Source organism: Gymnoscopelus braueri (assembly GCF_963280865.1).
Source record: "Gymnoscopelus braueri genome assembly, chromosome: 22".
In the NCBI taxonomy this organism is placed as follows: Eukaryota; Metazoa; Chordata; class Actinopteri; order Myctophiformes; family Myctophidae; genus Gymnoscopelus; species Gymnoscopelus braueri.
This window is the reverse complement of record NC_137624.1, coordinates 18,968,527-18,996,488: the sequence shown is the minus strand read 5'-3', so window position 1 is coordinate 18,996,488 and position 27,962 is coordinate 18,968,527. Positions and strand designations below refer to the sequence as shown.

The 27,962-nt window shown below is 42.0% G+C and overlaps 1 protein-coding gene across 1 annotated transcript; it reads left to right on the top strand.

The window, feature by feature from the left end:
• The first annotated feature begins 1,994 nt into the window (after nucleotides 1-1,994).
• pigo (phosphatidylinositol glycan anchor biosynthesis, class O) lies at nucleotides 1,995-16,189 on the top strand. The gene is made up of 11 exons (XM_080419031.1): nucleotides 1,995-2,178; nucleotides 3,102-3,580; nucleotides 4,281-4,424; nucleotides 5,090-5,213; nucleotides 5,676-5,835; nucleotides 7,533-7,715; nucleotides 8,886-10,482; nucleotides 10,809-11,012; nucleotides 11,969-12,147; nucleotides 13,672-13,742; nucleotides 14,058-16,189. Exons 2-11 carry the CDS (start codon nucleotides 3,103-3,105, stop codon nucleotides 14,185-14,187), a joined length of 3,270 nt encoding a protein of 1,089 aa, XP_080275157.1. The 5' UTR covers nucleotides 1,995-2,178; nucleotide 3,102; the 3' UTR covers nucleotides 14,188-16,189.
• The last annotated feature ends 11,773 nt before the right edge of the window (nucleotides 16,190-27,962 follow it).

Genomic DNA, 27,962 nt, shown 5'->3' with positions numbered 1-27,962 from the left:
TCCGGGATCCCTATAGGGGGTCCTCAGAGTTACTACAGGGGGTCCGCCAAATCTTTATGTGATAGGATAGGATAGGATAGGATTTTTTTTTTTTTTTACATTAACCACTTGAACCCTAATTAGGGTTCAAGTGGTTAATGTAAAAAAAAAAAAGCATCCCTATTCTGACTGAGGGGAACATTAGCCGAAAATAGCAGATCTACAAGCTCACAACGCCTCGCATCTGCTATTTTCAGTAAAGAAGTTCTGCAACACAATATGTAGAGGTGGGGTCCCTGCTTCATCTCTCTCTCAGCGAGGGGGTCCTTGGCCTGAAAATTGTTGAAGACGCCTGCTTTAAGGTTATGTGGTTGCTAAGAAATATATACCCCTCCCCGTATTGTTTTAAGCAAAGTGCAAATAAGAGGCATGAAACAGAGCCATACACATTTATTAAGAAGATGAGCATTTGGGATTTAATTTATGTGAAATTTGTGTTTATGTTTCCAAATCCTCCCTCTCCTTCACTCCAGCACGTATTCTCTCCAAAGGCAGTTTTAAAAATCTCACAATGGTTAATTTATTGTTTGGTACTCGAACATTTGAGTGTGTTCAGAGCTCTGTGGGGGACGTGTGGGGGGGGGGGGGGGGGCGGTGCTATATGGGAAGTAAACCAGTTCTAACCTTGCGTGGAATGCAGCCCATTATCAGGCTGCCCCTTAGATGTGGCCACCCAAGGCCGGAAGGCGATTACTAGGCTACGTTTGTATTTAGTATTTTTAAATTGTTTGTTGGGAATCCATTGCTGTTCATCTGAAACAGTCTTCTTGAGAGAGCCAGCATCTCAGGGTTCCAAAATTGCACTTCATTTAGCCACAGTTCTGCCACTCAACTGCCCAGCCAATCTGACAAAGCACTGAGTGAAGAGATCCCATGCTATAAGGGGCACATACCACAAAGAACTGCTTCTGGCAGCAACTATCAGCTGAGTTAGTGCATCAGTATTCATAGAGGTTTTATTCTGTGGCACCATCTACAGGCCATTAAGAGTTATAGGCTCTCAATTCTGTTTTCTTACTTTGACAGCCCGAACCCAAAGGGCAAATAGGGTCAAACTTTTCTTGCAATGGGCAATGAGTAAAGATAGCAAAAGCAAATTGGAATCCATGATGATGTAATTCAGTCAAGCCTGGAAATGTATTAGTCTGCCTTGACATAGTAAATAGAATGCATTTATAGTGCCTTTTTTAAAAGCACTTTACAAAGCACTCCTCAAAGCACCAGATGAGGTAGCCTACCTCCTGAGCCAGCCTGCTCTCTGACCAGTATTAAAGGTAGGGTATATTTGTGTTTGTTTGTTTGTTTGTTTAAATAAGTGTTAAATAGCTCTATATTCTGATAGTAGGCTATTGCTATGGAGTGTTTGTTTAATAACAGGAGTCTCCCTGTCTCTCCAGTTCTAAACAGAAAAACTAATATCAGGTCGGGGTACCGATTTTATCCAATCAGGAGTTAAAAATAAGGGGAGAACTCAAACAGGATACAGGAATATGACATAAAGAAATGAGCATGTATTTTCTGTTTTCTAGAGCTGGAGAGATGGGGAGGCCCCTGATGGTAGATTGATTGATATTGAATACTTTATTAACAGTTTGCAAATAGTGGTACGATTTATACAATGATGCGAAAAGGATAACAAAAACAAGGGCTTGTTTCCATTGTGGTCCTGTGGACTATCAGAATAATAGAGCTTTAACTTTGGAAAAAAAGAAAGAATAATTGTTTTAACCACAAACTATTGCCTACCCTATACCTGTAGTTGTATACTACCCTAAACTGTATAATGTTTGAGTGAAAAACATTCCCGTTCCTGGCACACTGTCACCTTAAGAAAGGGTTGTCATGGTTACACAGCCATTGAGGACAGTGGCTAACTGCGCATGTCACAAGAGGAGGAAGTTTGTGCTACAAAGAACAAGTGTCCGCCGGGAGCTTCCGGCTTTAGCTCCATGGCCGTTAGTTCCAGTTCCATCTGAGAGTCAGCCTCCTTCTCTGTAACCTCAGTGTGCTGGAGTCTCAATGAAGGTTAGAGGTTGTGCGTGCACCTGAGGCTCAGTGTCTCGCAGCACCGTGTTGTGAACACACACGGTCCTCCACGCCTCGCCCCGGGAGAAAGAGGACAACACCGGCCGCTGCAAGGTCAGTATAACATGCGGGAGGGAGCTAGCTGGTGAGGCTAACGAAGGCAAAGCCATGATCTCTCCCTGCCCGGTAGTTTGATGCTAGCTGTCACTTCTTCTTCTTATGCTTTTATTGCAATTAGTTCATGTTGCAGTTCACATTTTACATCTTCTTGCAATTGTTTAAAAAAAAAAAAATGTACACCCAGTGTTACAAACTAAATTAAAATGCAGTAAACCAAAAAACATGATTACACACATCTAAGTGTGACATGAGTCCATATATATATATATATCCATCATCAGTGTGTCGTTTGACTCTCACAAACAGAAATAAACAAAGCAAAATATAGTAATATTAATTATGCTAAATTATGAAAGGGATAATGCTAGTGATATTTATAATGATAACAACATGATAAAAAATAAGGGGGGGAGGTATGTGTGTCCTCTATGTTGCGAACAATTAGTTGTTATTTTTGTTCCTCAGATCTGACTACCTTTTTCCTGTCACTTCTTCTTGTTGTGATTGTGAAGTCCTCATTGATGTATCTTTGTTGTCATAAAAAAGAACCAGCATTACCATTCAAAGCTCTCTGTCAAGAAACCGCTGCTGTTGCTTCATTTGCTGTTTAGCACAACATTACCCAAGTCTGCCTTAATGTGCATTCGGGGGAAATAAAAGTAACACAAAGCCGGCTTTATGCTTAGAACTTGCCCACCGTTGTCGGTCGCACATCGAAAAGAGCTGATCTACAAACCCACAACACGCTTTGAAGATTCGGTGTGCAACACCGCGCTCAACAAGCCCTTTGGTGGTGTTCACTATTAACATAATGTGATACTGCATTTAAAGGTGGCGAATAAGTATACATGCAGCGATGTAAGCGATATGCAACCGGGTGTAATTAACATACTGCAATCTGCATTCATATTCTCTAGGATGAAGAGGCTCAGAATCCTATCGCTGCTGCTGTGGATGTGCGCAGTGTTCTACGTTGGCATCTACCTGTTTGTGGGTGGGTTTCTGCTGGTCAGGCTGGAGGTGAACAGGACCAGCACCTGTGAGGATGTGCTGCTCCCAGCAGGAGAGCAGGGAGACTTCTGTCGCGCCAAGCCCCGGTTCCGCAGGGCCGTGCTTCTCATCATCGACGCGCTGAAATACGACTTCGCTCGCTTTGACCACGGCAACGCAGCGCCACGTCCCTACGAGAACAAGCTACCCGTGCTGGAGGAGACGGTCGCATCGCGGCCCGCCCACAGCCGCCTGTACCCCTTCCGCGCCGACCCCCCCACCACCACCATGCAGAGGATCAAGGGCTTCACCACAGGTTCGCTGCCCACCTTCATCGACGTCGGGAATAACTTTGCCTCCAGCGCCATCTTGGAGGACAACCTCATTCACCAGCTCGGACAACTGGGTGAGCAGCAGCAGTCTTCACACAGACACAAGTTTACAAACCGATTGTCATGGCTGACACTGAGTTCCACTGGGTTCCTTACAATTCCTTAAAATATGTCTGATATAAATTTAAAGGTCTTGGAAAAGTTTCGGAATACATTAGATCGAGAAGAATGGAAAAAATATGTATATACAGGCAGCGCCTCTCTCTGGTTCTACAGGGACTGTAGTATTGCTATCTAATCTATCAGGCCTGAACAACAGTTTTTCTGTTGTTCAGGCCTGATAGATTGCAATACACATGTTATGTCCCTGTAGAACCAGAGAGAGCAAATGTCATTGCACCTGTTGTGATATTGAATGTAGTTAAGAATAATCTTCAGATAGTCCTACGGCATAAAAAGTTCACACTCAGCCATATTGCCCAGCCACAGGATACATCATGTTGAACACCTACTGTACCAGCTCCTTCAAATCTTGTGAAGAAGTTGACGTCTGGGGGACACAATATGGAATTCTATGGAAAATATTCTATGTAGGAGGGGTGTGTATTGCATCAGGAAATTTACTAGGGGGGAAAGTGTGAGATTTTAAATGAAACTTCATTACCGTATGTAGGAAATCTGTATCCATCCAGTCACTCTGGATCCACTCTTTGAGGCTTTATCACTGGTAGTGTGACTTTCTTCAACTGACATACTGTATACGTCCGTTTGTAGGGAAACGGGTGGTGTTCATGGGTGATGATACTTGGGAAAGTCTTTTCCCCAAGAAGTTCTACCGATCCCTACCCTTCCCCTCTTTCAACGTCAAGGATTTGCACACAGTGGACAACGGAATTCTCCAGCATCTCTATTCAACAGGTATCGTCCACATAATGCTATAGACAGCGTGGTAGCAGTGTTTACACAACCGCAGATAACTTTTGTTGCTTCATTGTTGTATCAGGCTGGTTAAAAGTGGTGTTTTTTGTTAAATTAAGTGTTAAATTGCTCTAAATTCCCATAGTAAGCATGGATAGAGGGTTTGTTTAGTGACAGGGGTCTCCCCATCTGGCCATCTCTCAAGTTCTTTTGTAAACAGAAAATACATTTTCAGGTCAGGATACCAATTTCATCCTATCAGGAACGTGAACTGAACTCATACAGAATACAGGATAAACAAGTGAAATTGCAAGTGATGAAAAAAAAAATTGCAGACAAAATTTAAACACTATAAAATTGAAGCTGAACATGTATTTTCTGTTTATTAAAGAGCTGGAGAGATGGGGAGACCTGTTATTGAACAAACACTATAGCAATGATTACTATCAGAATAATACAGCTTTAAAAAAAAATTATATATATTCCCAGTGACACACTAAGTCAAACCCACCCTGTTTTCCTCCAACCTACAAACCAGCAGCTTTCTAGATAAGCGCTAACCCTAATGATTTTTTAATGCAGCACATCAAATCATGTTATATCTGGTTTGGTTGCTTTAACTCGTGTCTCTCCCTCTCAAACGCGTCTTTCTGTGGTGGGTGCAGTGGTGGGTGATGACTGGGATGTCCTGGTTGCTCATTTCCTTGGAGTGGATCACTGTGGCCACAGGTTTGGTCCCGACCACCCTGCCATGGCTGACAAACTCACCCAGATGGATGGAGTCATCAGGTCAGGACAGTACTGTACTTTCACAAGCGAGTCGAGCAAGCATTCACAATCGGGCTGAGTGATAAAACACGACAGTGTAACCACATTAACATTAACCCTGACCGAGATAACCTATTTTGGAGCATGTCATTATAGACGAACATTTTCAAACTATTTGAAATATAATAGTTTTAAAAAGTATTTTCCCCCCGAATAAAGTCAACATTTTCAACGAAAATAGCAGATCTACACGCTCCCAACACACCACGATGGAGCACATTGTGAGCTTGTAGATCGGCTATTTATGTTATTCATTGTACGACAAATTATATTGTTCTTGAGTGGTTAAATCGCTGTTGACTAATTGAAATATTGTATACAAAAAAAAAAACATTTGCACTCCCCCATCATGGAAATTGTTGATGGGAAGCCTGGTTATTGTTATTATTTATTTTATCCTGCTCTGCCTCCTTTCTAATCCAGGTCAGTGATGGAGCGCCTGCAGAATGACACCCTCCTGGTGGTGATGGGAGACCACGGGATGACGGACACGGGAGACCACGGCGGAGAAAGTCAGAAGGAGACCGATGCTGCCCTCTTCCTCTACAGTCCTTCACCTCTCTTTTCAGGGCCCCCTTCCAAGGTCTGTTTTATTTTATTCCTCAATACTGAAGATTAAACAGTAGTGTCATATATATCAGCTGAGCTGTTACAGGCATAACCTACACCAGACAGGAATTTGGCTCAGGATGAGATCACACAAGCAGGCAGGTATGCTGTACCCACCCCTATATACAGCTATACTATATAATAGACAGCACTTTCTCTGTTTTAAAGGGTTCCGAGACTCTTGGTTACGGCCTGTCTCTTCCCATTACATACATTTGAATGAAAAATACCACTTTGAGGGCTGAAGAGCAAACAAGTTCAATGTACTTGCCTACTTCCAGTTGGGCCCATAAACATTAAAAGTTTTACCCACCTATGATACGATCTCAAAATATTCTGATGGGTTGGGGCAACTATGGGGCTTAAATGAAAAACCACCGAAGTGGAAAAAGCGGCACTCACAAAATAAATAATGCAAGACTGGCTCAGATGTACTGTAATTTCTCATTTCGCTAACGCGTTTCGGCCGCAGCCCTCCTCAGAGCAGATTAAAAAGTGATAATGGGGGTGCAGCAGGCCCCTCTTTTAAGCAACATCAATTGATTTTCTTTTTTTAGACATCACATTATAAATAATGTTTGAAATCGTCCTTATGGGGCGTTGGAGTCAGCACTGCAGCAGAAATACCTTTTTCAACCAAAAGAGGGCGATATAACTGCATGATTACACCCCTAATGGGGCTTGTAGACATTTCATGAGCAATGTCGATTACTTTTACTGTATTGATCGATTTCATCCTTTTAGAGAGATAAAATGCACTTTTCTGTCCTCTTTTATTATGATGTGATTAATACTAGAATCACACATGCATTAAATGTTCGGAACTTATTCCCTGATGTCATTGCAGCCACAGGGACGGCACTGTAAATTTCCTTTTATGTTCTCTATATTTTGCAATTTCAGTACATCTGTTCTTGTTTTTTTTTTTTAAAGAAGTGTATTGATCAGCAAGACATTATTCTGATGGCAGCCAGGCATTTATTGATCTAGTTGGCAAGTTGGACAAAAAGGAGCCAAAAGACAATGCTGTTTTCAGCATGCTGACAACCGCATAAAAATCCCCCACTAAAAATAGTCCAGCTTTAAATCAGTCGTTGTCTAGTTTTCTCTACAAATATTTATAGAGAATACAATTGCCACTAGCCTTAATGCTGCTGAAGAAAATTGATCTGATTTTGTGGTATGCACTCTTTTGTGGAAAGAGTGCATACCACAAAAATAATAGGCTATAGTCCTTCCTGCTGCTCGCCTGGGGTTGAATCCAAATCGAGGCTCTTTACTGCATGTCATCCCACCACCTGCCTTTCCTCTCTCTGTTACTGTCACTATCGAAAGATTATATATATATATATATATATATACACACACACACACACACACACAAATAAAATAATATCTGATTTGACTGAATCTCCCTAATCGATAGTAGTAGCTCACCACAGACTGGTCAAATACAAATATCCAGTATAATGGGTCCACGCCCGATTACTGTGTTACTTTGAGTATATATGCAATTACATTCGTAGTGCTTACATAATTAAAGTGTAATCAACATAATAGAATGTGTTTCTGTATATGAGTCTACTTTGATCACAAAGTACTAATGCTGCAAGAAATGGAGAGCTCAAGAATTCTCTCTCTTTTTCTTTCTTTCTTTTCAAATAATTATAGAGTGAACCTCAAGTGGTCCCACAGACAGACTTGGTTCCTACCTTGGCTCTGCAGCTGGGAGTGCCCATACCTTACAGCAGTGTGGGCCAAGTCCTCCTGCCTCTTTTCCCTCCTCACAACCAAATGAAGGGTGCACTTGAGGGTCTCAGCCAATTGGAGGCACTGTGGATCAACGTCAAACAGGTAACCTCTTAGGGAGCAACGGAAGGCTGAGGGGTAATATGTCCTCGCCTGTGCTGTCAATATCTATTAACATTGAAATTTGTTGAGAGGTGTAGCCCAAGCCTAAGTTACTAAAATGTTCATGCCAAGGACTACCAATTAAACAATAAACACTTTGGACCACAGACATCCTTTTGATGAAACATTTCAGGCACCATGTACACATGTATGAGATTTTTCTAGGTATAATATGTGACAGAATAGCTATAACTTTATGCCAACAGTGGAAAGAGTGGAACCTATTCAGCCTAGTCTCAGGTTCTGTTATCATGCTAACTTATGTTCATTATATATAAATATTATTGAACTATTCCTCACTTTTCTGAGGACCTCCAGAAACCCTATGATAACCACTCAGAGAGTCCCAGATCCATACATTGGGAATCATAGGGTTAAAGCATGTTCGGGAGTAAGGCTTTACAACTAAGCAAAAGTAATATAGAAAATCTGGATTTTACGTTTCAGTTAAAGGTAGGGTAAGTGATATTTATTTATTTATTATATTTTTTTGTTAAAAGGTTAAAGTACTATATTCTGATAGTAATCATTGCTACAGAGTGTTTGTTCGGTCACAGGGGTCTCTCCAGCTCTTTAGTAAACAGAATTATGTACATTTTCAGGTAGGTGACAACATTTAAGCCAATCAGGAGAGAGTACTGAAAATGCATTTTCTGTTTGATAAAGAGCTGGAGAGACATAGAGACTCATTTTACTGAACAAACACTCTAATGATTACTATCAGAATATAGAGCTATTTAACACTTATTTTAACAAAAGTAAATCACTTACCCTACCTTTAAGTAAAGTTACACTGGGCAATTAACTCAAACATCTTGGTCAGCTGTTGAACCTTGCTCTTGTCTCCTAACCAGGTCATTAACAAATCATTTAAGAAAATGATCCAAACATCTTTTGACTTAACACCTTTTTGTTTTATTTACTGGGGAGTCAGACATATGTTATTTATTACATTTAGCTTGTCACGTCAGTCTTGGTCACCAGACATAATACTTTACCACATTATATCATCATGAATATTAATGAGTAACATTCCATGTAATGTGCAAAGTTATTTGGCTTTGAAAATAGTTGAATCATGTTCTGATGATTTAACTGTCTTTGTTTGTGAAGGTCAATCGTTTTCTGGAGACCTATTCCAGCATGGCCAAAGACATCCCACCAGAGAGCCTCTCTAAGCTGCAGGAGCAGTTCTCACAGGTCTCCACTGAGTACCTCACCGCCGTGAGAAACGGTCTGCCCCCTTCTCCAGAACTAGTTGTTTCCCTGCAGTCCTACCTCACCTCGGTCAGAGAAACCTGTCGGGCCACGTGGGCCCGTTTCAACCCGCTCAAGATGGCCGCAGGCTTAACCATTCTGCTGTTTGCCTGCGTGCTATGTTTCATCCTCTCGGAGCTGTCCTGGCTGCTGGTCAGGGACGGCAGTCTGCTTAAAGCCCCCGTCGTGGCAGCGCTGTCGATTGGGTTCTGCGTCGCAGCGGGTCAGCTGTTTGCCCGGGGCTACGTCGAGGTGGCGTGGTGCCTGGCAGCCACCGCTATCGTCTCAGAACTGCTGGTTCTCCGGCGCGCTCATCGGGCCAAAGCATCCACCGCCTCTGGCAACGGGGCTAAAGCCCCGAAGCGGGCCGGCTGGCTGAGCCTCCGTCGCTTCGTCACCCCGGCTCTCTTGGTGCTGATGCTGCGCGGTGCTTCCCTGCTGTCAGATAGCTACGTGATAGCTGAAGGGCGCGTGGTCACTTTCCTGCTCTTTTCCCTGGGGCTGTATGTTCCGATCCATCTCAACTGGGAAGGACTGTTACTGCCAGCCAACCATGACCCCCTCAAACCTGCCGGGCTCCTGCCCTCCCCAGCCCTTTCCCCTGCGGCTATAAGGAAGGAGAGCTGCACCCTCATGGCCTGTCTGGGGCTCCTGGTGGGCAGTCTCTACCTCTCCCTCTCCTTCCACAACTGCCGGGAGGAGCAGGGCTCGTGCCAGCCTTCCCCATTCCTCTCTCCCCTCTCCCGGTTGCAGAACAGCCAGCTGAAGAATCTCCACTACATTCTCTCTCTGGCCTCGCTAGGCCTGTGGACGTACCTGCTGAGACGCTGGCTACGTCACTACGGCAACCTCAACTCCTCGGGCGGGGCGGTGTTCATGGCCCGCTGGATCCTGCCACTGCTGTCCGTCTGCCTGGGGCTCAACTGGGCCGTCGGCGCCACTCCGGAGGACAGTTTCAGGAGCATGGCCGAGCTCCTCGGCGTGGCCCAGGTGGCGCTTCCCAGGACCATCTTCTCCCTCCTGGGTCTCGGGATGCTGTTGCTGTGGCTGGACCCGATCACCGTGTTTCTGAAGACCAGGGCCACGGCGCCGGCCAGGGGTTCGAACTTGCCCCCCCTGCCCAGCTACCGGGCGAGCACCGGCATCAGCACGCAGGCGGAGCTGCACCACCTCATCCCCCAGATCTACCAGCGCATGCGTCGCTCCCTGGACGACGACGAGCCAAGCGAGGGAGCCGAGGCAGACGACAGGCCCGCCGTGGAGGCCTACGGACTGGGGACTGTTTACTCGGCGCCGCAACTGTTGTTCTGTGGCCTGTTGGGTGTAGGGCTACTTCTGCTACACGCAGAGGGCATGGCTCTGTCTTTTCTCCTGCTGCTACTGGAGATGGGTGCCCTCCTACACATCCATGCCTCCTCTACCACCCTCAGTAGCCTGCATGGGACGTACCATGGTAAGAGAAGAGGTCCCAAATGATTTATTTTTTCTGATTCTATTAATATAATGGGCTACTTTTAGGATTTTATCAGCCTTAATAGCTTGCTAAATATTGCACTACCTAATGCATGCAATGGTTGTTTTTTCTTCTTGTTTTTTTGCATAGTAAATATTGAGTTTGAAAACACATAAATGTGGAAAGGTTTTAACCAAGACTGAATGTGATGGATGAACTCTTAGGTGAATGGAAACTGTTGGACCTATTATACTGGTATACCAGCTGTCAATAAAAAAAACATTATTGTGGCTGAATGTCTGCCGTTTGGCTTTTCTCCTCTGCAGGAGGTTTTAATGTACCCTGGACTCCATTGGTGCTGTGGTCCCTAGCTGCCACACAGTTCTTCCATGCCACAGGTCACCTGCCCACCTTCCCCTCCATCCAGTGGGGAGCTGCCTTTGTTGGCTTTCCTGATGGACACACAGGCACCATACTGCCGGCCTCACTGGTCACCCTCAACACCTTCTCGTCGCATATCCTGTTTGCAGGTAGTTACTCATTAATACGTTGTTGGAGGCGGTAGTAAAGTCTGAAGGAAAATGCCTAAAAAAAATGTTAAACCTCTTATAAATAAAAACAAGATGGGAAAAAATATATAATTTGAAAGTATTTCAGTATTTATATATATATATGCACGGTATAAATATACACCGTTTATGAGCTTGAATAAGTCATATGATAAGGTGCTTACTTGTGGTGCTGTACTGTAGGACTCAATGGGCGGGATATTGCACTAACACTGCCAGAGTTTAAGGTTGATTTCCTCTGGAGCCACCTAAACTAAAGACGTCTGAACTATTAGCACTGTAAGGCACTTTGGCTGAAAGCATTGGGCAAATGGCTAAGTATTAAGGCTGGGCAATATGACTTCAAAATCAATATCACGATTATGTAAAACGTTTTCCTCGATTACGATGAATGAACTTTTTATTATTTTTATGTAATTTTTTTGTGTGAAAATAACATCTATAAGCATCACAATGTGTAGAGCTTGTAGATTGTCTATTTTCATTTTTTTTGTATGCCACCATTGTACAATGAAGTATAATACAGTTTAAGTAGTTAATTGATGTAGTCGATTTATTTAAAAAGAATTATTCATATTTTTTTGTTTCATTGATATAATAAGACATTTTAAAAAGTATAAAAATATCTGCTTCTTGATTAACCTACATTAGCAAGTTGGTTTCATTTCATTTTGGTTTATTTTTGGTTAATTGCCCAGCCCTGCTAAGTATGCCGTTTGTGGTTGGTCTAGTAGTGGCTAGAGACACTGGCCCCTAAACTGAGAGGTCACCAGGTTGGTGACAGCTAGTGAGTGTCAAATATCATGTGTCCTATTGATGTCCTTGAGGAAGACACTCTGAAATATTGCCTTCGAAGAATGTCACTCAAGACCCCAGTATATATCTAAATATCACTTTCTGTGTGGTTTTGCCCTTAGTGGGTTGTCCATTGCTCCTGTTCTGGCCACTGGTGTGTGAGGTGCGGGGCAGCAGGAGAGTGGGAGGGGAGGACGGAGAGGATGCTGTAATGGAGATGAGACTGAGAGAGAACCCACAGCAGTTCAGCTCTGCCCTTCTGCAACTTTCAACACGCTACCTCTTCATTCATGGAACACAGGTAAATAAAATATCCAATCTTTAGCTACTCATATTAAAGTTACACACGTATCTTCTTGAGCTAACAACAACACTGTAGAGCTCAAGACCCTGATGCTACTGTAGATAGGAGAGTGTGGAGGGCACTAGTGTGGAGGGGACTCTCGCATCGCATCATCGCACACACATATCACAATGGAGTAAGCCACATGAATCATGATGAAGGCTGGCTGCTTGTGTGCATGTCCTACACCCTATTTGGCCAAATGGAAATAGAGATCTTTATAAATAATTATTTGTGTTACTAGGGGCTTAATTGCATTTATCAACTACAGTAGACACGTTTCCTCACTTTTCATTAGTTGCACTTTCACTCCACTGGGCAATTCCTGTTTGTTTTGTTAGTCCATGTGTCCACCAAAAGCATTTATTTTATTTTATTAGTTTTTTTCTGAGGCCAGCGTATTTTTAATTGTTTCCAATGTATCGCCATGTATGTACACTTTACACTATGCTGCAAACGCCAGCAGCATGTCTGAGCATCTATTCTGTGCTGAGCCATTCACGTTAGAACATTGCGCTCACACTGCCACTTTTTACCCAGCCGTCAAATCACAGTAGAGGAGGGGCAGGACAAACATCACAAAAGACCAGCTGTCATTTCCTGCAACGTACAAGTGCAATTCACCATATTCACACAGCGGCCATTTTGCTATTAAGTTAATGAAATAATGCCAACCCGGGTGGCATTTCTTCCCAACCCGCAAATATGACGTGAGAGCAAAATGGCCGCTGGGTGAATATAGTCAATGATACTTTTTCCTCGCCAACAAATACAATCTCATGTACCCACATAGACCGGTGAGTCCATCCTCTCTCCCTTACCCTTATCAAAAGCAAGAGCCAGAGTTCTAGGGCCAGAGCAAGTACTCTTTGCTTGCTTCTGCTATGAGATGATTGGTTTGGTTTGGTTTGGTTTGAGTTTCAGCTGAAAAATTGCTCTGCCCTCAAGCGCTCCCAGATGGGTGGGAAGAGCATCTTGTGTTTTCAGCTGGGGAAAAAATGCATTAGTGGACACATAGCCTTAATTCTGTGTTCGTTTCTAGCCAGAGGTGGTTTTGTGACATCATGCATGTAGCGGCATGAGCTGTGTTTAGTCTACTTTTGAGGGGACATAGATACATATATTTTTGACAGAATTACAGACAAACCCATTACTTGGCCTTTGACCACAGCATAAAAAAGATACAACTATCACAACATTTACATGGACACAAAAGTGTAATAATGCAAGATAATCCGGCACGCATGTGCAACTTACTGTACCTGATAAGCTACGGTAAAGCTAACTGAATAACAATGCTACCTATTTATTATATATATTCTTTTACATTTGCAAAAACACAATTTGGATGACCAATCTTTAAGCAAAGGATGAGTGTGCACTGTGCACCCATCTGATGCATTTTCCAGCATAGGCCAGCTTCTCCATGTGTATGCAGTTCACAGCACACATTTCAACTCCAGATCCCTTATCTCTTCTCAGGTCTTTGCATCAGTGTGTGCAGCTGCTATCCTCAGGAGACACCTAATGGTGTGGAAGGTTTTCGCACCCAAGTAAGTGCCTGAATGCAATTTCCCAGCTATCACAAAAGCACTGACAGGAAAGGCTTTGTTTTGAGTCTATGATTATTTGTGTGGTACACTAACGGCTAACCACCCACACCCACTGCTTTTCACTGAATGCACATGAGTGAAGCATGTCTTTACTAATTGAATTATAAATCATACTGGAGAGCGTATTATGTCTGCTTATCTGTTGAAAAAAGAGTCCCCTTAACACACCCATCACGATCTAGAATCGTAGCTTCAACTCTTGCATTTCCCATTAAAACCCCCGAGCTGAGCTCTCTCCCGTCCTCTCATCCTTAGGTTGATGTTTGAGGCCTCAGGCTTCCTGGTCACCAGCGTGTTTCTGCTCATCGGCGTCTCTCTGGTAATGAGGGTAGATGTAGCCGTTGGTGGCTGGTTCAAAAGACTCATCCCCGAAGCATCCAGGTAGCAATGACATCCCTTCTGCTTCACCTCCGCCACAGCACCCACCCTGTGCCATATTTGGGAGAAGCCTTTACATGAAGTTGGTCAGGTGAACGTTGATATAAAGACAAGCATATTCTTTTTACACACAAGCAACAGAGAATCATAATTATTGACTATCATAAGGACTTGTCACATGAGGTTGTTTCATACGTCCCCCGGGGGCTGTATTGAGTACCACTGACCTCAAGGCCTTTATCTTTTTTGTATGTTGGACTCACTGAACTCTGACCCCCTGGACTGGTTGAAGATGCATTAAAACCATTTAAGGGATTTTATATACTGTACGTTTTTTTTGCTTGTGAATGCCATCACACAACACTGATGGGGCTAAAGAAGGCTTATATACACGTTGCCCGCAGTGGAATCTGATTATTTCAGAGGGAGCCGGTGGAAAATTATTGAATGTTTCTCCTCCGCCTTTTTTAAAACCAGGGATGGATGCATTCAGATCCTGTGAGACGCACAATGTCGCAGCTCAAGATACTAAGGGAGGGAGAGAGAGATAAGACTTTAATTGATCCCGTGGGAGAAATTCAGTCGCCACGTTGTCCAGTATTATCTTCAGAATAATGATTGTAGATCATTATCTTTTACTCCTTTCACACTTTAGAAGTGCTTTATAAGGAGCAAAATATTTTTAATATGAAATCATCCAAAGTTAGTATAAAAGTTTAAAAAAAGATGGCTTGGATATTGCCTGAGAAGTTAGCATGTACTACAAGTTGGTCTTGTTCCAACTTGTGTTTAGATGCTCAATGTGTGTATGTAAAGATCTTAATTTAAAGGACGTTTAGTTTTACAATTTGGATAGATTTTCTTTATTTTAGAAATTGAAACATACATAACCATGGCACAGGGCATATTTAGTACTATATAGTACTATTTAGTACTTGTGCAGGTAATTTGTTCCACTAATCTGCTTAACACAAAGGAAGCAACATAGCATATCTGGGCAAAACAAACAAACAAATAAAATCCAGGTGTGCACTGCACTACTGAACCGTAGTATGATGAAGTTGTGACACTGTGTGTCTCACAAGGCTCAAACCATCCTATTGCATGTCTGTCATCCATGTGTGGACTGGTGGAAATTATCTATAAAAATGTAATGTTTTGTATTTTTCAGCCATTCAAATCAATGGTCTGGTAACTGCCAACTCCTACAGTGTTACACAGCTGTTTTATGCAGTTTCAGAATGTCTATGATGTCCTTGGCCTTTTTTCTTGACATTTTGAATCCTAATTCTAATACTGATTTATAACCAATTTAAACTTTTTCCCAAATCATAGATCTGCTCTTCTCTCTCTCGCTCTGTCTCTCTCTCTCGCTCCGTCTCTCTTTGTCTTTCTCTCTCTCATATCACAAATATGTCTTAATTGGGCTCGATAATACACCTTTTTCAATGGGATAGGTGCCTAGCTTTAACTTAACCACTTTCAAACTGGTGTCCCTATTTGGGCAAAATGTTTCTAAATTGTAAATTGGCTATTTTCGCTGCGCAACACCATCGTACAACGAAGTACAAAACGGGGCTTAAGTGGTTAATGCCTTTTTTGTGTTTATGATGTCATAATGTTGACTGGGGTCATAAGAATACAGGACCTCCAGAAACAGTGCGAGTCAGTCAGATAATTTATTCCTGTGGGAGGTCTGAGTTCATTTTAGTGGAATATGCGTTACTGTACTGTAGTTCATAGTCAGCATATTAAGCTCATTAGCTAATGCATGAGACTGAAGGGATGTTGAGCTCAGGTTGAATTAGCCAAAATGCAATAGAGCTACTGCGTCAGGCTTGTTGTATGTGAGTGATGGGTGAATGGTGGTAGCACTGGTGGGTACTGTATATTGCCTTGCTTGTATGGAAGATTGATTCTGCTGGCACTTTTTTTAAGTTTAATATATAAATGATTAATTAAATTGATTTTACATCCTGTGAATCTAATAAAACATTTTGTACATGACATTTTGGTTTGTGAAGCTTTTGATTTGCCACAGTGCAAATTGATATGAATTAATGGGCTTGTGGTCGAGGAAAAAACATCAATGTGCTACAAACTAACTAGAATAACCAATTAACTAGACAGCAAACCTGCCATCTATCTACATAAAATGTTAAAACCTCTGCATCATAACATGAAAATGTTGCACATCCAGTATTATTGGATGTCTCTAGGCACTAAAACATTAAATCAGGTGAACCAAACTGTTTAGCAGGCTTTTGCTATTAGAGCCCCAACTCAGACACTTTGGAATGCCCTGCCCGTGGAGATGAGGCTTGCCTTGTTTTAAATCCCTTTTGAAAACACTTTTATAAAGCTGCTTTTAACTCCCAACCCTCTGAGTTGAAATATATCTCTTGTTTTATCTGTTATGTTTTATTTGTTTATTGTGTTTTTATTATTTTCCCTTTGTGACATTGTTCTTGCTTTACAAAAAAATATTATTATTTACGCATTGACCCTAATTATTTTATTTTATTTTCCCTAATACTGGCAAACTTGGCAGCCACCTTACGTTAATATCCTTGATAAAAATCCGGCCCAACTAGAACCTCCTCCAAAGACTACTCACTATACCAGGGGTCGGCAACATTTTTGACATGAAGTGCCATGTTTTTATTTTCTTGATAGTCAGTATGCCATATCAACATTACGTTTAATTATGACAGATTTTGATTGTCCATATACATAACAACCTTTATTTTTTATTTTCCTTCATATCAGGATTAGACTATAACACCACCTATCTCCCATACTCACTCCCCAGTCAGTTAGAATAAATGTAGAATTATGTGCAGGATGTAATTTGCATACCGATGTGAGGGGACTTGATTTAATTGACTACATTTAAACATAATTTGAAAAGTAAATCCGTTCCCTCACACTTATGCCACTGTGCCAGTGATCACCATCCCCTGTGCCATTATTGGCAGTGGCACCTGTGCCTAAGGTTGCCTAGAATGCCTACCCTTTCACTATACAATACCTTTGCCATTTTGTAGTGCCAAGTGTAGGCTATAGTGAGAATTTATTTATTATACCCAATGTAGTGGACTTCAGGGCACGGCAGTGGCCCAGGAGGTAGAGCGGCCGCTTTGGAAACGGAAGGTTCCTGGTTCAATCCCTAGCTCCCCTTGAGTTAGAGACAAAGTCCTTGAAAAAGACACTGAGCACCTAACTGCTCCAGGTTGTTGCCTTGCATATAGTCAGGGGATATTTAAAAAAATCTTGGAATAAATTCCTTACCAAAAAAAATCTTCACCAATGTGTTTGTAAAGGTGTCTAGTAACACATCTCACAAAGACTGAAATGCAGTTTCCCTAGGAGAATTTGTGACGGCATTTGTTTTGCATTTGTTTTGCACCAAAACCACTCCTTGGGCTAAAAACGGCCAGAGCCATCCTTTTCCAGGTATACTTTTTGTGTAAAAAGCCCATTGAGATTGGGCCGTTTTTAGCCCAAGGAGTGGTTTTGGTGCAAAACAAATGCTTGCAATGGATTCAGAATCATAAAAACACCCTAGTTTGCCCCCTCACATGCTACTTAAAACAGAATTAAATTTGGATTTTTTTTCCCCTGCATAAGGTTATGGTGGGTACCCCAACTTTCAGCAGCTCTCAAAAATTCCCCTAGAGAAACTGCATTTCAGTCTTTGTGAGATGTGTTACTAGACACTTACAAACACATTGGTGAAGATTTTTTTTGGTGAGGAATTTATTCCAAGATTGGACATTTTTCTGCTAATATCCCCTGACTAATAGTTACCTCTGCCGTTGGTGTGTGAGTGTGTTGGTGTGTGAATGTGTTTTTGAGTGAATGGATGAATGAATGTAACACATTCACATTGTAAAGTGCTTTGGATAAAGGTGCAGTATACATCCACACAGGCCACCCCCTCAATAATTCCACCATTACCCGAATCTGGTGCTTCATGTTGGGATACATGGTTCTGGTGCTCCGTGTCCTATCCCTACATTTTCTAAAATATCAATAACATGATAAATATCTATTTTTATTAAATCTAGGGCCATAGCCCACCGCCATTGGTCTCTCTTCCTTCTCAGAACTGTTGAGACACCTTGGACCGACCTTGCAGCTCAACCCCTCCCATACCCATGCTTCCAAATCTGACTTGTTTTGACACGCAACAACATTCCCCTAGTTTATCCATGAGGCAGCGTTTGGTTATAATGCCACACTGTATTTGTGATGCATGGTGGTGAATTTTGATGCAGTGAGTGTGAGGAAAAAGTAAAACCACTACACCCTCATCTAATTTTGCCACAAATCACAAAAAATATATAAAACAAATAAATCTAGGATGGATTGATTGAATACTTTATTTATACTTTATTGAATACTTTATTTACAGTTTGCAAATGATATAATTATAAAAATGCTAAAAGGGTAACACAAAAAGCCCTTCCCATTGTGGTCCTGTGTATTCAATTCATCGGGACGGCTCACCATGCCAGCTTGTGCCATAGTGTCCATGTCAAATGAGACGCACATTTTTAAATGGTAATATTTCTGCATTCATTAAATCAGTGTCCTATACATATCCTACCGCAGATGTCTTTAGTTTGGCATTAGACCCAAAGAGGTGTAGTGACTTAGTGTCTCCGCCAGGCCGAAAGGCATGGCGAGAGAGTATGTTTTACCCCCTGTTCGTCCGTCCGTCCGTCCGTGTGTGTGTGTGTGTCCGTCCGTCCGTGTGTCATTCTGTCATTTTGTGTACAGCTAATCTCCGGCACCGCTGGCTTGATCGCAGCCAAACTCTGCACACACACTCCCTGGATGCCAGAGCAGAACCTCTGCCCCACATTTTTCACATAGGCCTGTTATAGCGCCACCAGGAGGCCGCTTTGTGCAAAACATATGTTTTGACAGTACTCCTACAGATTTTGCCCAAAAATCATGCAAATCGGTACACAGTATCTCTATAGTCATTAAACGAAACCAGTCTTTCAGATTTTTCATATTCCATCTTGATTGCCTAAACATGGCTTCCAAAGTTTGTAGGAGTGCTCCGTTTTGAACAAAATGCCTCAAATCATGAACATAGCATGCAATTTCCATGACATTTTGCACGCACATTCCCATTAGGCCGAGGGAGAATCATCAGCCTCATGGTGGCGCTATAACAGGCCCATTTGTGTTTTTACCTATAACTGCACCGATCTGTGTAAAACTCTGTATGCGCACTCCCTAGAGGTCTAGGAAAAACCTTTGCCCTGCATTTTTCACTTCTGCCTTTTATAGCGCCACCAGGAGGCCGACTTATGTAAAACATATTTATTTATATTACTCCTTCCGATTTTATCCAAATTTCACGCAAATCGGTTCACATGATCTCTATAGTCATGTGATCAAGCCGGATCTGTTTCATTTTTCATATTCCATCCTGATTGGCTAAGATTCACATCTAAAGTTTGCACTAGTGGCTTGTTTTGAACAAAATGCCGCAAATCATGAACACAGCGTCCGATTGCGGTCAAACTTTGCACGCACATTCACACTATGTTGAGGAACAAATGCTACCCTTTTAACATTGGCCTGTTATAGCGCCACCAGCAGGTCTAATTTAGCAAAACAAAATTTTTGAACAAATTGCCTCAAATCATGAATGCAGTGTCCTATTGCCATGCAAGGCCTAAAAAGATATGGCACCCTTTTTACATTGGCCTATTATAGCGCCACCAGGAGGCCACAATAACCTACCTGACCTGGCGGAGACCTACCTTACCTCTGATTTGTCATGATGACTACAAAAAATCCCCATCCTACGTGAAGCACCCCCACCCCCAGATTACCCCCCTCCACAACACACACACACACACACACACACACGATTCCCCCCCCATATGCTCCACCCACCAACTCACCCACCTCCATAACCCCCCACTCACCCAACCGCAACCCCTCGCCCCCACATCCCATACCCCCCAAACTCCACCCCACCCCCATGGCCTCATACCCCCCCACTCACATAGTTTTATTATGTAAACACAGGGCAAAGTTACATAGTGTGCCTTTTTTAATCATCAGCAAATCACACTGATTTCATGGTTTTAAATAATGTACAATAAACATTTAACCCCAGTACCATTTATTGAGATCATGAAAAGCTTGATAGCGTTTCTGCATTTTTAGATGAAGACATGATCTACAAACATTATCATGGACATAAAAGCAACGATGGACCTTGTACCTCTCTCGCCACTTAAAGTATTTCATGTATTCAGTGAGGTTGTTGGCCAGGTAAATCAGTCTCTCTGCCAGCTCCTTTGGGCTGACAAAGTCATCTACGTGAATGAAAGAGTCTCCAGGAACATGATCCTCGTAATTTCTTCTTGAAGGGCCCAGAACTACAGGTACGGTCCCATGAGTCATAGGATTGAATAATTTCTCGGTGATGTAGTCGTTGTAAATAGAGTTTTCAAAGGACAGGTAGAATTTGCAGCTAGATATTACCGTAAAAAGTTCTCGGGTATCAAAGGTGCGATTAAAGGCTCTCCCGTAACCTTCTATCTTGACGTACTTTCTCATCTCCTCGTACACCTGAACTCTTTTATATTGTGTTTTCCAGTTACTCACGACCCAGCATACCAGTTTGTCCTTCTCTGGCAGTTTGAAACTCTTGTCCTCCTGGGTCACTGGAGTTAGGTACGCATAAGGCACGGGATGTGAGAATCTAGCCGATAACTGCTTGTCAAATTGAACAAGTCGTTGAGTTTAGGGATTTGAAGGGAATTGGCAGGCGACTCCCAGTTAAACCAAATCCACTTCTGAAACAAGGGTCGTGGTTCTTCAGGCATGTTGTCAAGCACCCCATGGATGTCTCTGTGGTGAAACAAGACGGCGTGCGCTTTGTGGTAAACACTCCTGTCATCTGTCAGCTGACATCCTTCCATATCGGAATCACTGCAACGCAGTTCAAATTTGCGGCCAACTGGCCAAAACCACATCAATATTAGTATGTCATCTTTCTCTGAGGTCACGTTTGGGTTCAGGACCTTAAGTTTCCCTTCCAAACCCAGAATGGTCTTTTGTTCTTGTCGGGAGGCCATGCAGATGTTAAAGGAGGTCAGGTTGATGTCTAGATTGTAGTATATGAGATAAGACACAGAAGAAAAACACAGAAGCACCAGGAAGGTGATGGTGAAGTGTCGAGTGCACTGGAACGATGATGTCATGGTTAACTCTATGAGAGAGAACACACATGTTTAACATACTGTACAACAAAAAATGGGGTCAACTTTTTTGCAATAAAACTCAATTGAGAGTTTTTATTTTGTACTGGAATGAGACTGTTTTTGTAGCCTATAATATTAATCAATCAATGTAACACTTAAAAACAATTGTTGAACTACTTTAACTATGTACAGCTGCAAATAGGTTTGGTGTAGGGGAAAAAGAGCAGATAAAGTACAGGTTTTCTAAGAATTGAGGGTTTAAGTGGTTAACTTTCTGAAAATACACATTGACATGAATCCAACACTGATGATAGTGCTGTGTCAAACAAGTCTATGAAGCCATCTATGAAATCTATGAAAAGGTTTAATCTGCAACATAATGTTATACAATATGTAGTGGGGGTCCCTGCTTCATCTATCTCTCAGCTAAGGGGTCCTTGGCCTGAAAAGCATTGAAGACCCCTGGTCTAAACAATATACTATCAACATTATAATCTGTACATTGAAACTATAGGATACCAGGTAAACAATGAACCTAGGCATCTATCTAAACAATATACTATCAAAACGAATAATCTGTACATTATAACTATAGGATACCAGGTAAACAAACAATACATCTATCTAAATAACATGCTATCCAGTGGTGTAAAGTAACTAAGTAAATGTACGTAAGTAAGTACTGTACGTAAGTAAAATTTGGAGGTACTTTTACATTACTGGAATATTTCCAATTTTCTATATACTTTTACTTCTACTCCATTACATCTCAGAGGCAAATATTGTACTTTTACTCCACTACAATTATTTGAAAATTTTAGTTACTAGTTACTTTGCAGGCATAAATGATTACATTATAAAACTTACATTAACCACTTTAGCCCTATTTTATACCTAGGCTATTTGAAAATAGCCGATCTACAAGCTCACAACGCGTCGCACCACGACACGTTGTGAGCTTGTAGATCTGCTATTTTCAAACATTTCAGTACTTTTACTTTTGGTATTTTAAGTACATTTTGATACCAATACTTTGGTACTTTTACTCAAGTAAATTTGTAATACAGGACTTTTACTTGAACAGAGTACTTCTACATTGCAGTATTGATACTTTTACTTAAGTAAAACATTTTAGTACTTGCTCCACCACTAATGCTATCTAAATTACATTTTTTACATTTTAACATTGTCAAGAAAAAACAAGCCTACAGTATAACAAAAACATGAGAACTAATGACCATGGGGGAGCAGTTGTAGTAGCTTTCCCAACACTGGAAATGAACATGAACATGAATTAAATTAAATAATACATTTAAAAGAGACATTCTCACCTTGAAAACAACATCAGACCTTTAGAAGTCAACTGCAATTGTAACAGAGAACTACGATAGCTCGTATATGTGGATTGCTGGTAGCAGGTTGCCCTGAGCGCCGTCTATTAGAACGGTACCTCTCCTGGGTGCCCTAGTGACTAGCCCGAAGATGGATCAGATGTGGCAGAGCGAATGGTGTGTAAGGCCCTCACTCTTGTTAGTTAGTTATACTTATTAGTTAGTTATACTTATAGTCACTGAACTGAAATATCTCTGATCTGGATCTATCGGGCGTAGCTCAGCCATATATAGCCTACGTAAAACATCATACGTACGTTCGCCATATAAGGACGACCCTAGAGCATAGCCGTTTCATATAGGAGATGCCCGTATAGGGGGCGTCTCCGTAACAGCAATGATCATTGTCTGTCATTCATAGAGGTACTGTATATAATATATACTGTACATTTGAAGCGAGAAATAGACAATGCAGTATATATACCAGCCCTTCAGGGTGATGCATTCATTTCATACACAAAGGTGCTGCTATGACATTACTGTATTCTTTGTACCAGAATACAGTAAATGGTAAAATAACACTAGTGGTCCCATTTTGAGCGGCCTTGGAAAGGATGTTTTCTATGCCAAAAGGGAGCGCCTAACCGCTAAAAACTTTGAGAGAGCGCTCATGTGTCGCGTTAACAAGAGATTCTGCCCAATTAGGGCGTGTTCACACTACGTTGATTGTTTTTTTTGTGACCAACTTTTTTTATTTTATCTTTTTTAAAACAAGCTTTCAGAGGTGACAGACATTATATCACATTTGTGTGGGCAAGCAGTTCATACAGTTTCCCACGGTGACATACGAAAGTGTCTTTTCAGTTCATAGATTGTCCGTCAATGTACTGTATAGTCTGCCTGTTGGCAGTTGTGACAGTTGTTTCCTCTGATCCTGTGGCTGCTAATGAGCCCAGGTCGCTTCTTAAACCCCCCGCCCCTACCAGACCCCCGGGTTCGCACAGACATTATAGGACGGTAAAACCATGATGTATACAAATAATACGATATTTTTTTTTGATAATGCAATGAAGTGGAAGATCAAAGTAAATCATAATTGTAAAAGGGAAGGACGCTGGAGCAGCACGGACTATTTAAGCCTTTTATTTATGCAGTGCAAGTAATAAGAATGACTGACGTTTCGGTCTTTCGACCTTCCTCAGAGTCATGTGGATTTTTTTGTCATTTTTTGTTCTAAATCATAATTGTGTTTGTTAGATACCCTCTAATCTTGTTACAGAGTGAATGGAAGGGAAACAAACAAAACAGAACAAAACAAAAAAACAAAAAAAACTACGTTGATTGTTAGAAAAAGGAGGAGAACATTTTTGTGCAAGGAGGAGACCGGTCATTTTTTCTATGTGAATAATTATTGCAGATATAAATAAGATAAGTCTGTCAATACAGTTGTATTTATCTTGAAGACTAGACTGTTTGTGCGTGAATATTGACATCAGATGTCTTAATTTAAAAAACCCAGAGCAACCCAGATGTTTGTTATTAACATACAAAAAGAAATGGGGTCAACTTTTTAGCAATAAAACTCAATTGAGAGGCATTTTTTTTACTGGCATGTTTTTGCAGCCTATGATATTTTATTTCATATACCCCACATGTACTGTACAATGTACATTCTCAATGCAACGCTTAAACATTGTTGAACTACTTTAACTATGTACAGCTGTAGTTTTACAAACTACATTTCTCCCAGTACAGGGGTACAAGTTTTTCAAGTTGTAGTTTACAGTTTACAATGTAGGCATTTAGCAGACCTTAACCCAAAGTGACTCACGACTCCAGAGTGAAGCAAGGTAAACGCATACATAGAATGAAGAGAGACAGTGTAGTGCCTCAGTGTGAGTGTGTTGGTGTGTGAATGTGTTGGTGAGTGAATGGATGAATGTAATGCACATTGTAAAGTGCTTTGGATAAAGGTGCAGTATACATGCACACAGCCACCCCCTCAGTAATTCCACCATTACCCGAATCTGGTGCAGCATGTTGGGATACATGGTTCTGGTGCTCTGTGTCCTACCCGTACATTTTCTAAAATATCAATACAATTTTATTTTTTATTAAATCTAGGGCCATATCCCACCGCCTTTGGTCTCTCTTCCTTGAGCAGTTGAAACACCTTGGACCGACCTTGCAGCTCAACCGCTCTTATACCCATGCTTCCAAATCTGACTTGTTTTGACACGCAACAAAATTCCCCTAGTTTATGCATGAGGCAGCGTTTGGTTATTATGTGAAGTGGCCTGTTATAGTACCACCATGAGCCTGATTTGAACAATTTGGGGTGGAGGTTCTTCCTTGGCCTGCTGGGAGTGTGCAAGCCAAGTTTCACACTACAGCAATTCTATGGCATGTGACAGCAGAGAAAAGGGCAACAACTACAGCAATGTCGACAGTAGTTGTAGGAGCCATAATGTGACTTTTGTTAAGTCTTGTATTTATTATTGTCATATACAGTCATGGCGTTCACCTATAGGCACTAGAGTGTGGGAATTTGGACAGAGAGAGGGGGTGAACGTGGGAGCCGACATTTTCTGTTGACCGCTTGAAACGCAAATTACAAATAACATCCACGGTAGTAGTAGTTCGCTGGGAACTGTTGTAACTTTGTTTGTGGAATAAATTGTCAAAAGCACGGATTGGAGTGGACCTGCATTCTTTGTGCGTGCACGTCATACAGTGTCTTACCTCTCATGTTTAGCTCCTCGCTGCCTTTTTAACAGCCTAGCACAGCCGCAACATTAGTGGTTCCCAATCTTTTCAGGCCGCAAATCATCTGGGTACCCCCCAAAATCATCTGGGGACCCCCCCAAAATCATCTGGGGACCCCCTTGGGGGTTCTGACCCACAGTTTGAGAACCACTGGTCTACAGTGCAATAATCAAACAGATCAACCCAGTGTTCAAACAGATAGACCATTTGCAGCAGAATGATTCGACAGAGGTCACACAATGCAAGCCTCCCCTTTTTTTTAACCAGAAAAACTAAGTTGAAAGGTTCTGCTCTACAGTTCTTGCTTGTCCCCTGAAGATCCAAAACAAAAAGAGAAAACACATTTAGTTCACTGTAATGTTTCACTGTAATGTTTCTGTCAGTATTTCAGATCCTTGTATTTCACACTTAAAATAGACACTCACAGGAGTCAAATTCCAACTTTGGACAAACCTGTGAATGGAGTGAACACAGAGGAGAACAGGAATTACAACAAGACCTTCAAAACATCTCTATTCACAGTACATCACTGTACTTGAGTGGTACAGTAGGTATTTAAGGCCCAGCCTCTTTAGGCCCATTGCCAGATTGTCTTGTTTGCAAGCTCTCAAGCATTGTACTAAAGCCAAGTTTCTAAGCCAAGTTTTGCCGTTACTGATCTCCGTTTTGTCCCATAGACTTCATTTTTGCCCAGCCCCTGCCGGTGCCTCTGCCCTCGTTGACTGCCCCCCCCCTCCCCCCCCCCCCCCTGGATATCGACCCTCTGCTTCCCACTGTTTAGTTTTTGCCTGCCCCTTGCCTGTTTTGGAAGTTTTTGTGAATAAAACCTGTTTTCAGTGCCTTCTGTGTCTGCATTCTTCCACGTGTGCCTGACAGTATATATATGTTACAGGGAAATTGGCATTCCAGGGAAATTGAAAGGGGTACGCTTGTTTTCACCGCCCCTCAGGCAATTCTGTAGAATCAACGCTAGAGGGCAATGCAAGCCAGACATGAGCCCCACACCACACACGCACGCATGGACAAACGAGCACGCATGCACAAACGAGCACGCACACACGCATGCGCACGCGCACACACACACACACACACACACACACACACACACACACACACACACACACACACACACACACACACACACACAGCCTCATTCCATGCAGTTGAAGCACAAGGGGGCGGGCCTGGCGGGCTATGTTAGTGCAGTGAGTGGCACTTGGGGCAAACGCAGTCCCCACAACATCATTTACGATTCTGTGCCTATCGTTACATAACTCGGACGGCGCTTAAGTCGACTAGCAGACCATCGGCCGGTCGTCACGGGCACTCGCGCCTGGAGGCGCTCGGGCGCGACTCCTCGGCCTCAAGGTCTGCTAAGTCGGCGCGCCTCCGTCATGGTCCAAAACTATACTTTATCAGCGAAACAAAAGTAATCCGCGGTTGTTTGAAAAAGTAATGTCCCAAGCGGGAATCAAACCCCGGCTCCCAGTGGTAGTGGGTGGGGAGTCCAATGATTATCGAAGTGCGCCACTGAGGCTTGTACTAATAGTGTAAAGTAACAAAGTAGATTTACTCAAGTACAATTTTGAGGTATTCGTGCTTTACTTGAGTATTTCTCTCATATTATCCATTTTATTTTCAGCGTTCCCCTAGCGTAGCTTCCTGGTTGCTATATTGTTGTGGTCGTCGTCCTCGCATCAAAGCCCCGCCTCGCAGCACCGCCCCGCGCCTATAAAACTAGCGCTCCCCTGTCAATTTCCCTGGAATGCCAATTTCCCTGTGACATATCGTCACCATTGGACGGCTTGTGGTGACATAATTACCAGATAATCTTGCCTAAAATGTGTGAATAAAACTGAACTCAGTGCAGGTCAGATCTTGGTGACTGTAGGATGATGCACAGTGGTGCAGATCTACAAATTTCACCAGAGTGAGCTTGTAGATCTGCTATTTTCCGCAAAGATTTGGTGTAGGAGGAAAAAAGGAGCAGACTTTTTACTAAGTATTGAGGGTTTAAGTGCTTAAATGTCTGAAAATACACATTTTCTCAGTGCCAGACCCCGAGTTATCCCGAGTTTTTGGGTTATACCCTCAGTGCCAGAACGAGAAATCCCGAGTAAAAAAAAAAAAAAAAAAAAATAGTTTTTTTTTTTTTAAAGTGTTCAGAACCCAAGATATCATTATCTGAAGATTTGCAGCTCCATCCACTCTTTGTTTAACCTAAAACTGAAAAAGTCTGTATCTCGCTTCCTAAGCACTTTTTATTTTCTTTGAAAAAATAAAATAAAAAATCTGGCAAAGTTCGCAATAATTTTTTTATTTCATTGGCACTGAAAGAGTTAACATGAATCTAACACATTAATAGAAAAGATAATGTGTAAAAAAATTAAAAAAATAAACATGAATTGACACAACACTGGTGACAGTGCTGTCTAACAACTCTA

Coding starts and splice junctions, on each gene's coding strand:
- pigo (XM_080419031.1), top strand. CDS start 3,103: ATGAAGAGGCTCAGAATCCTATCGCTGCTGCTGTGGATGTGCGCAGTG. Junction 7,716..8,885: donor TGTGGATCAACGTCAAACAG/GTAACCTCTTAG, acceptor TTGTTTGTGAAG/GTCAATCGTTTTCTGGAGAC. Junction 10,483..10,808: donor CCTGCATGGGACGTACCATG/GTAAGAGAAGAG, acceptor TCTCCTCTGCAG/GAGGTTTTAATGTACCCTGG.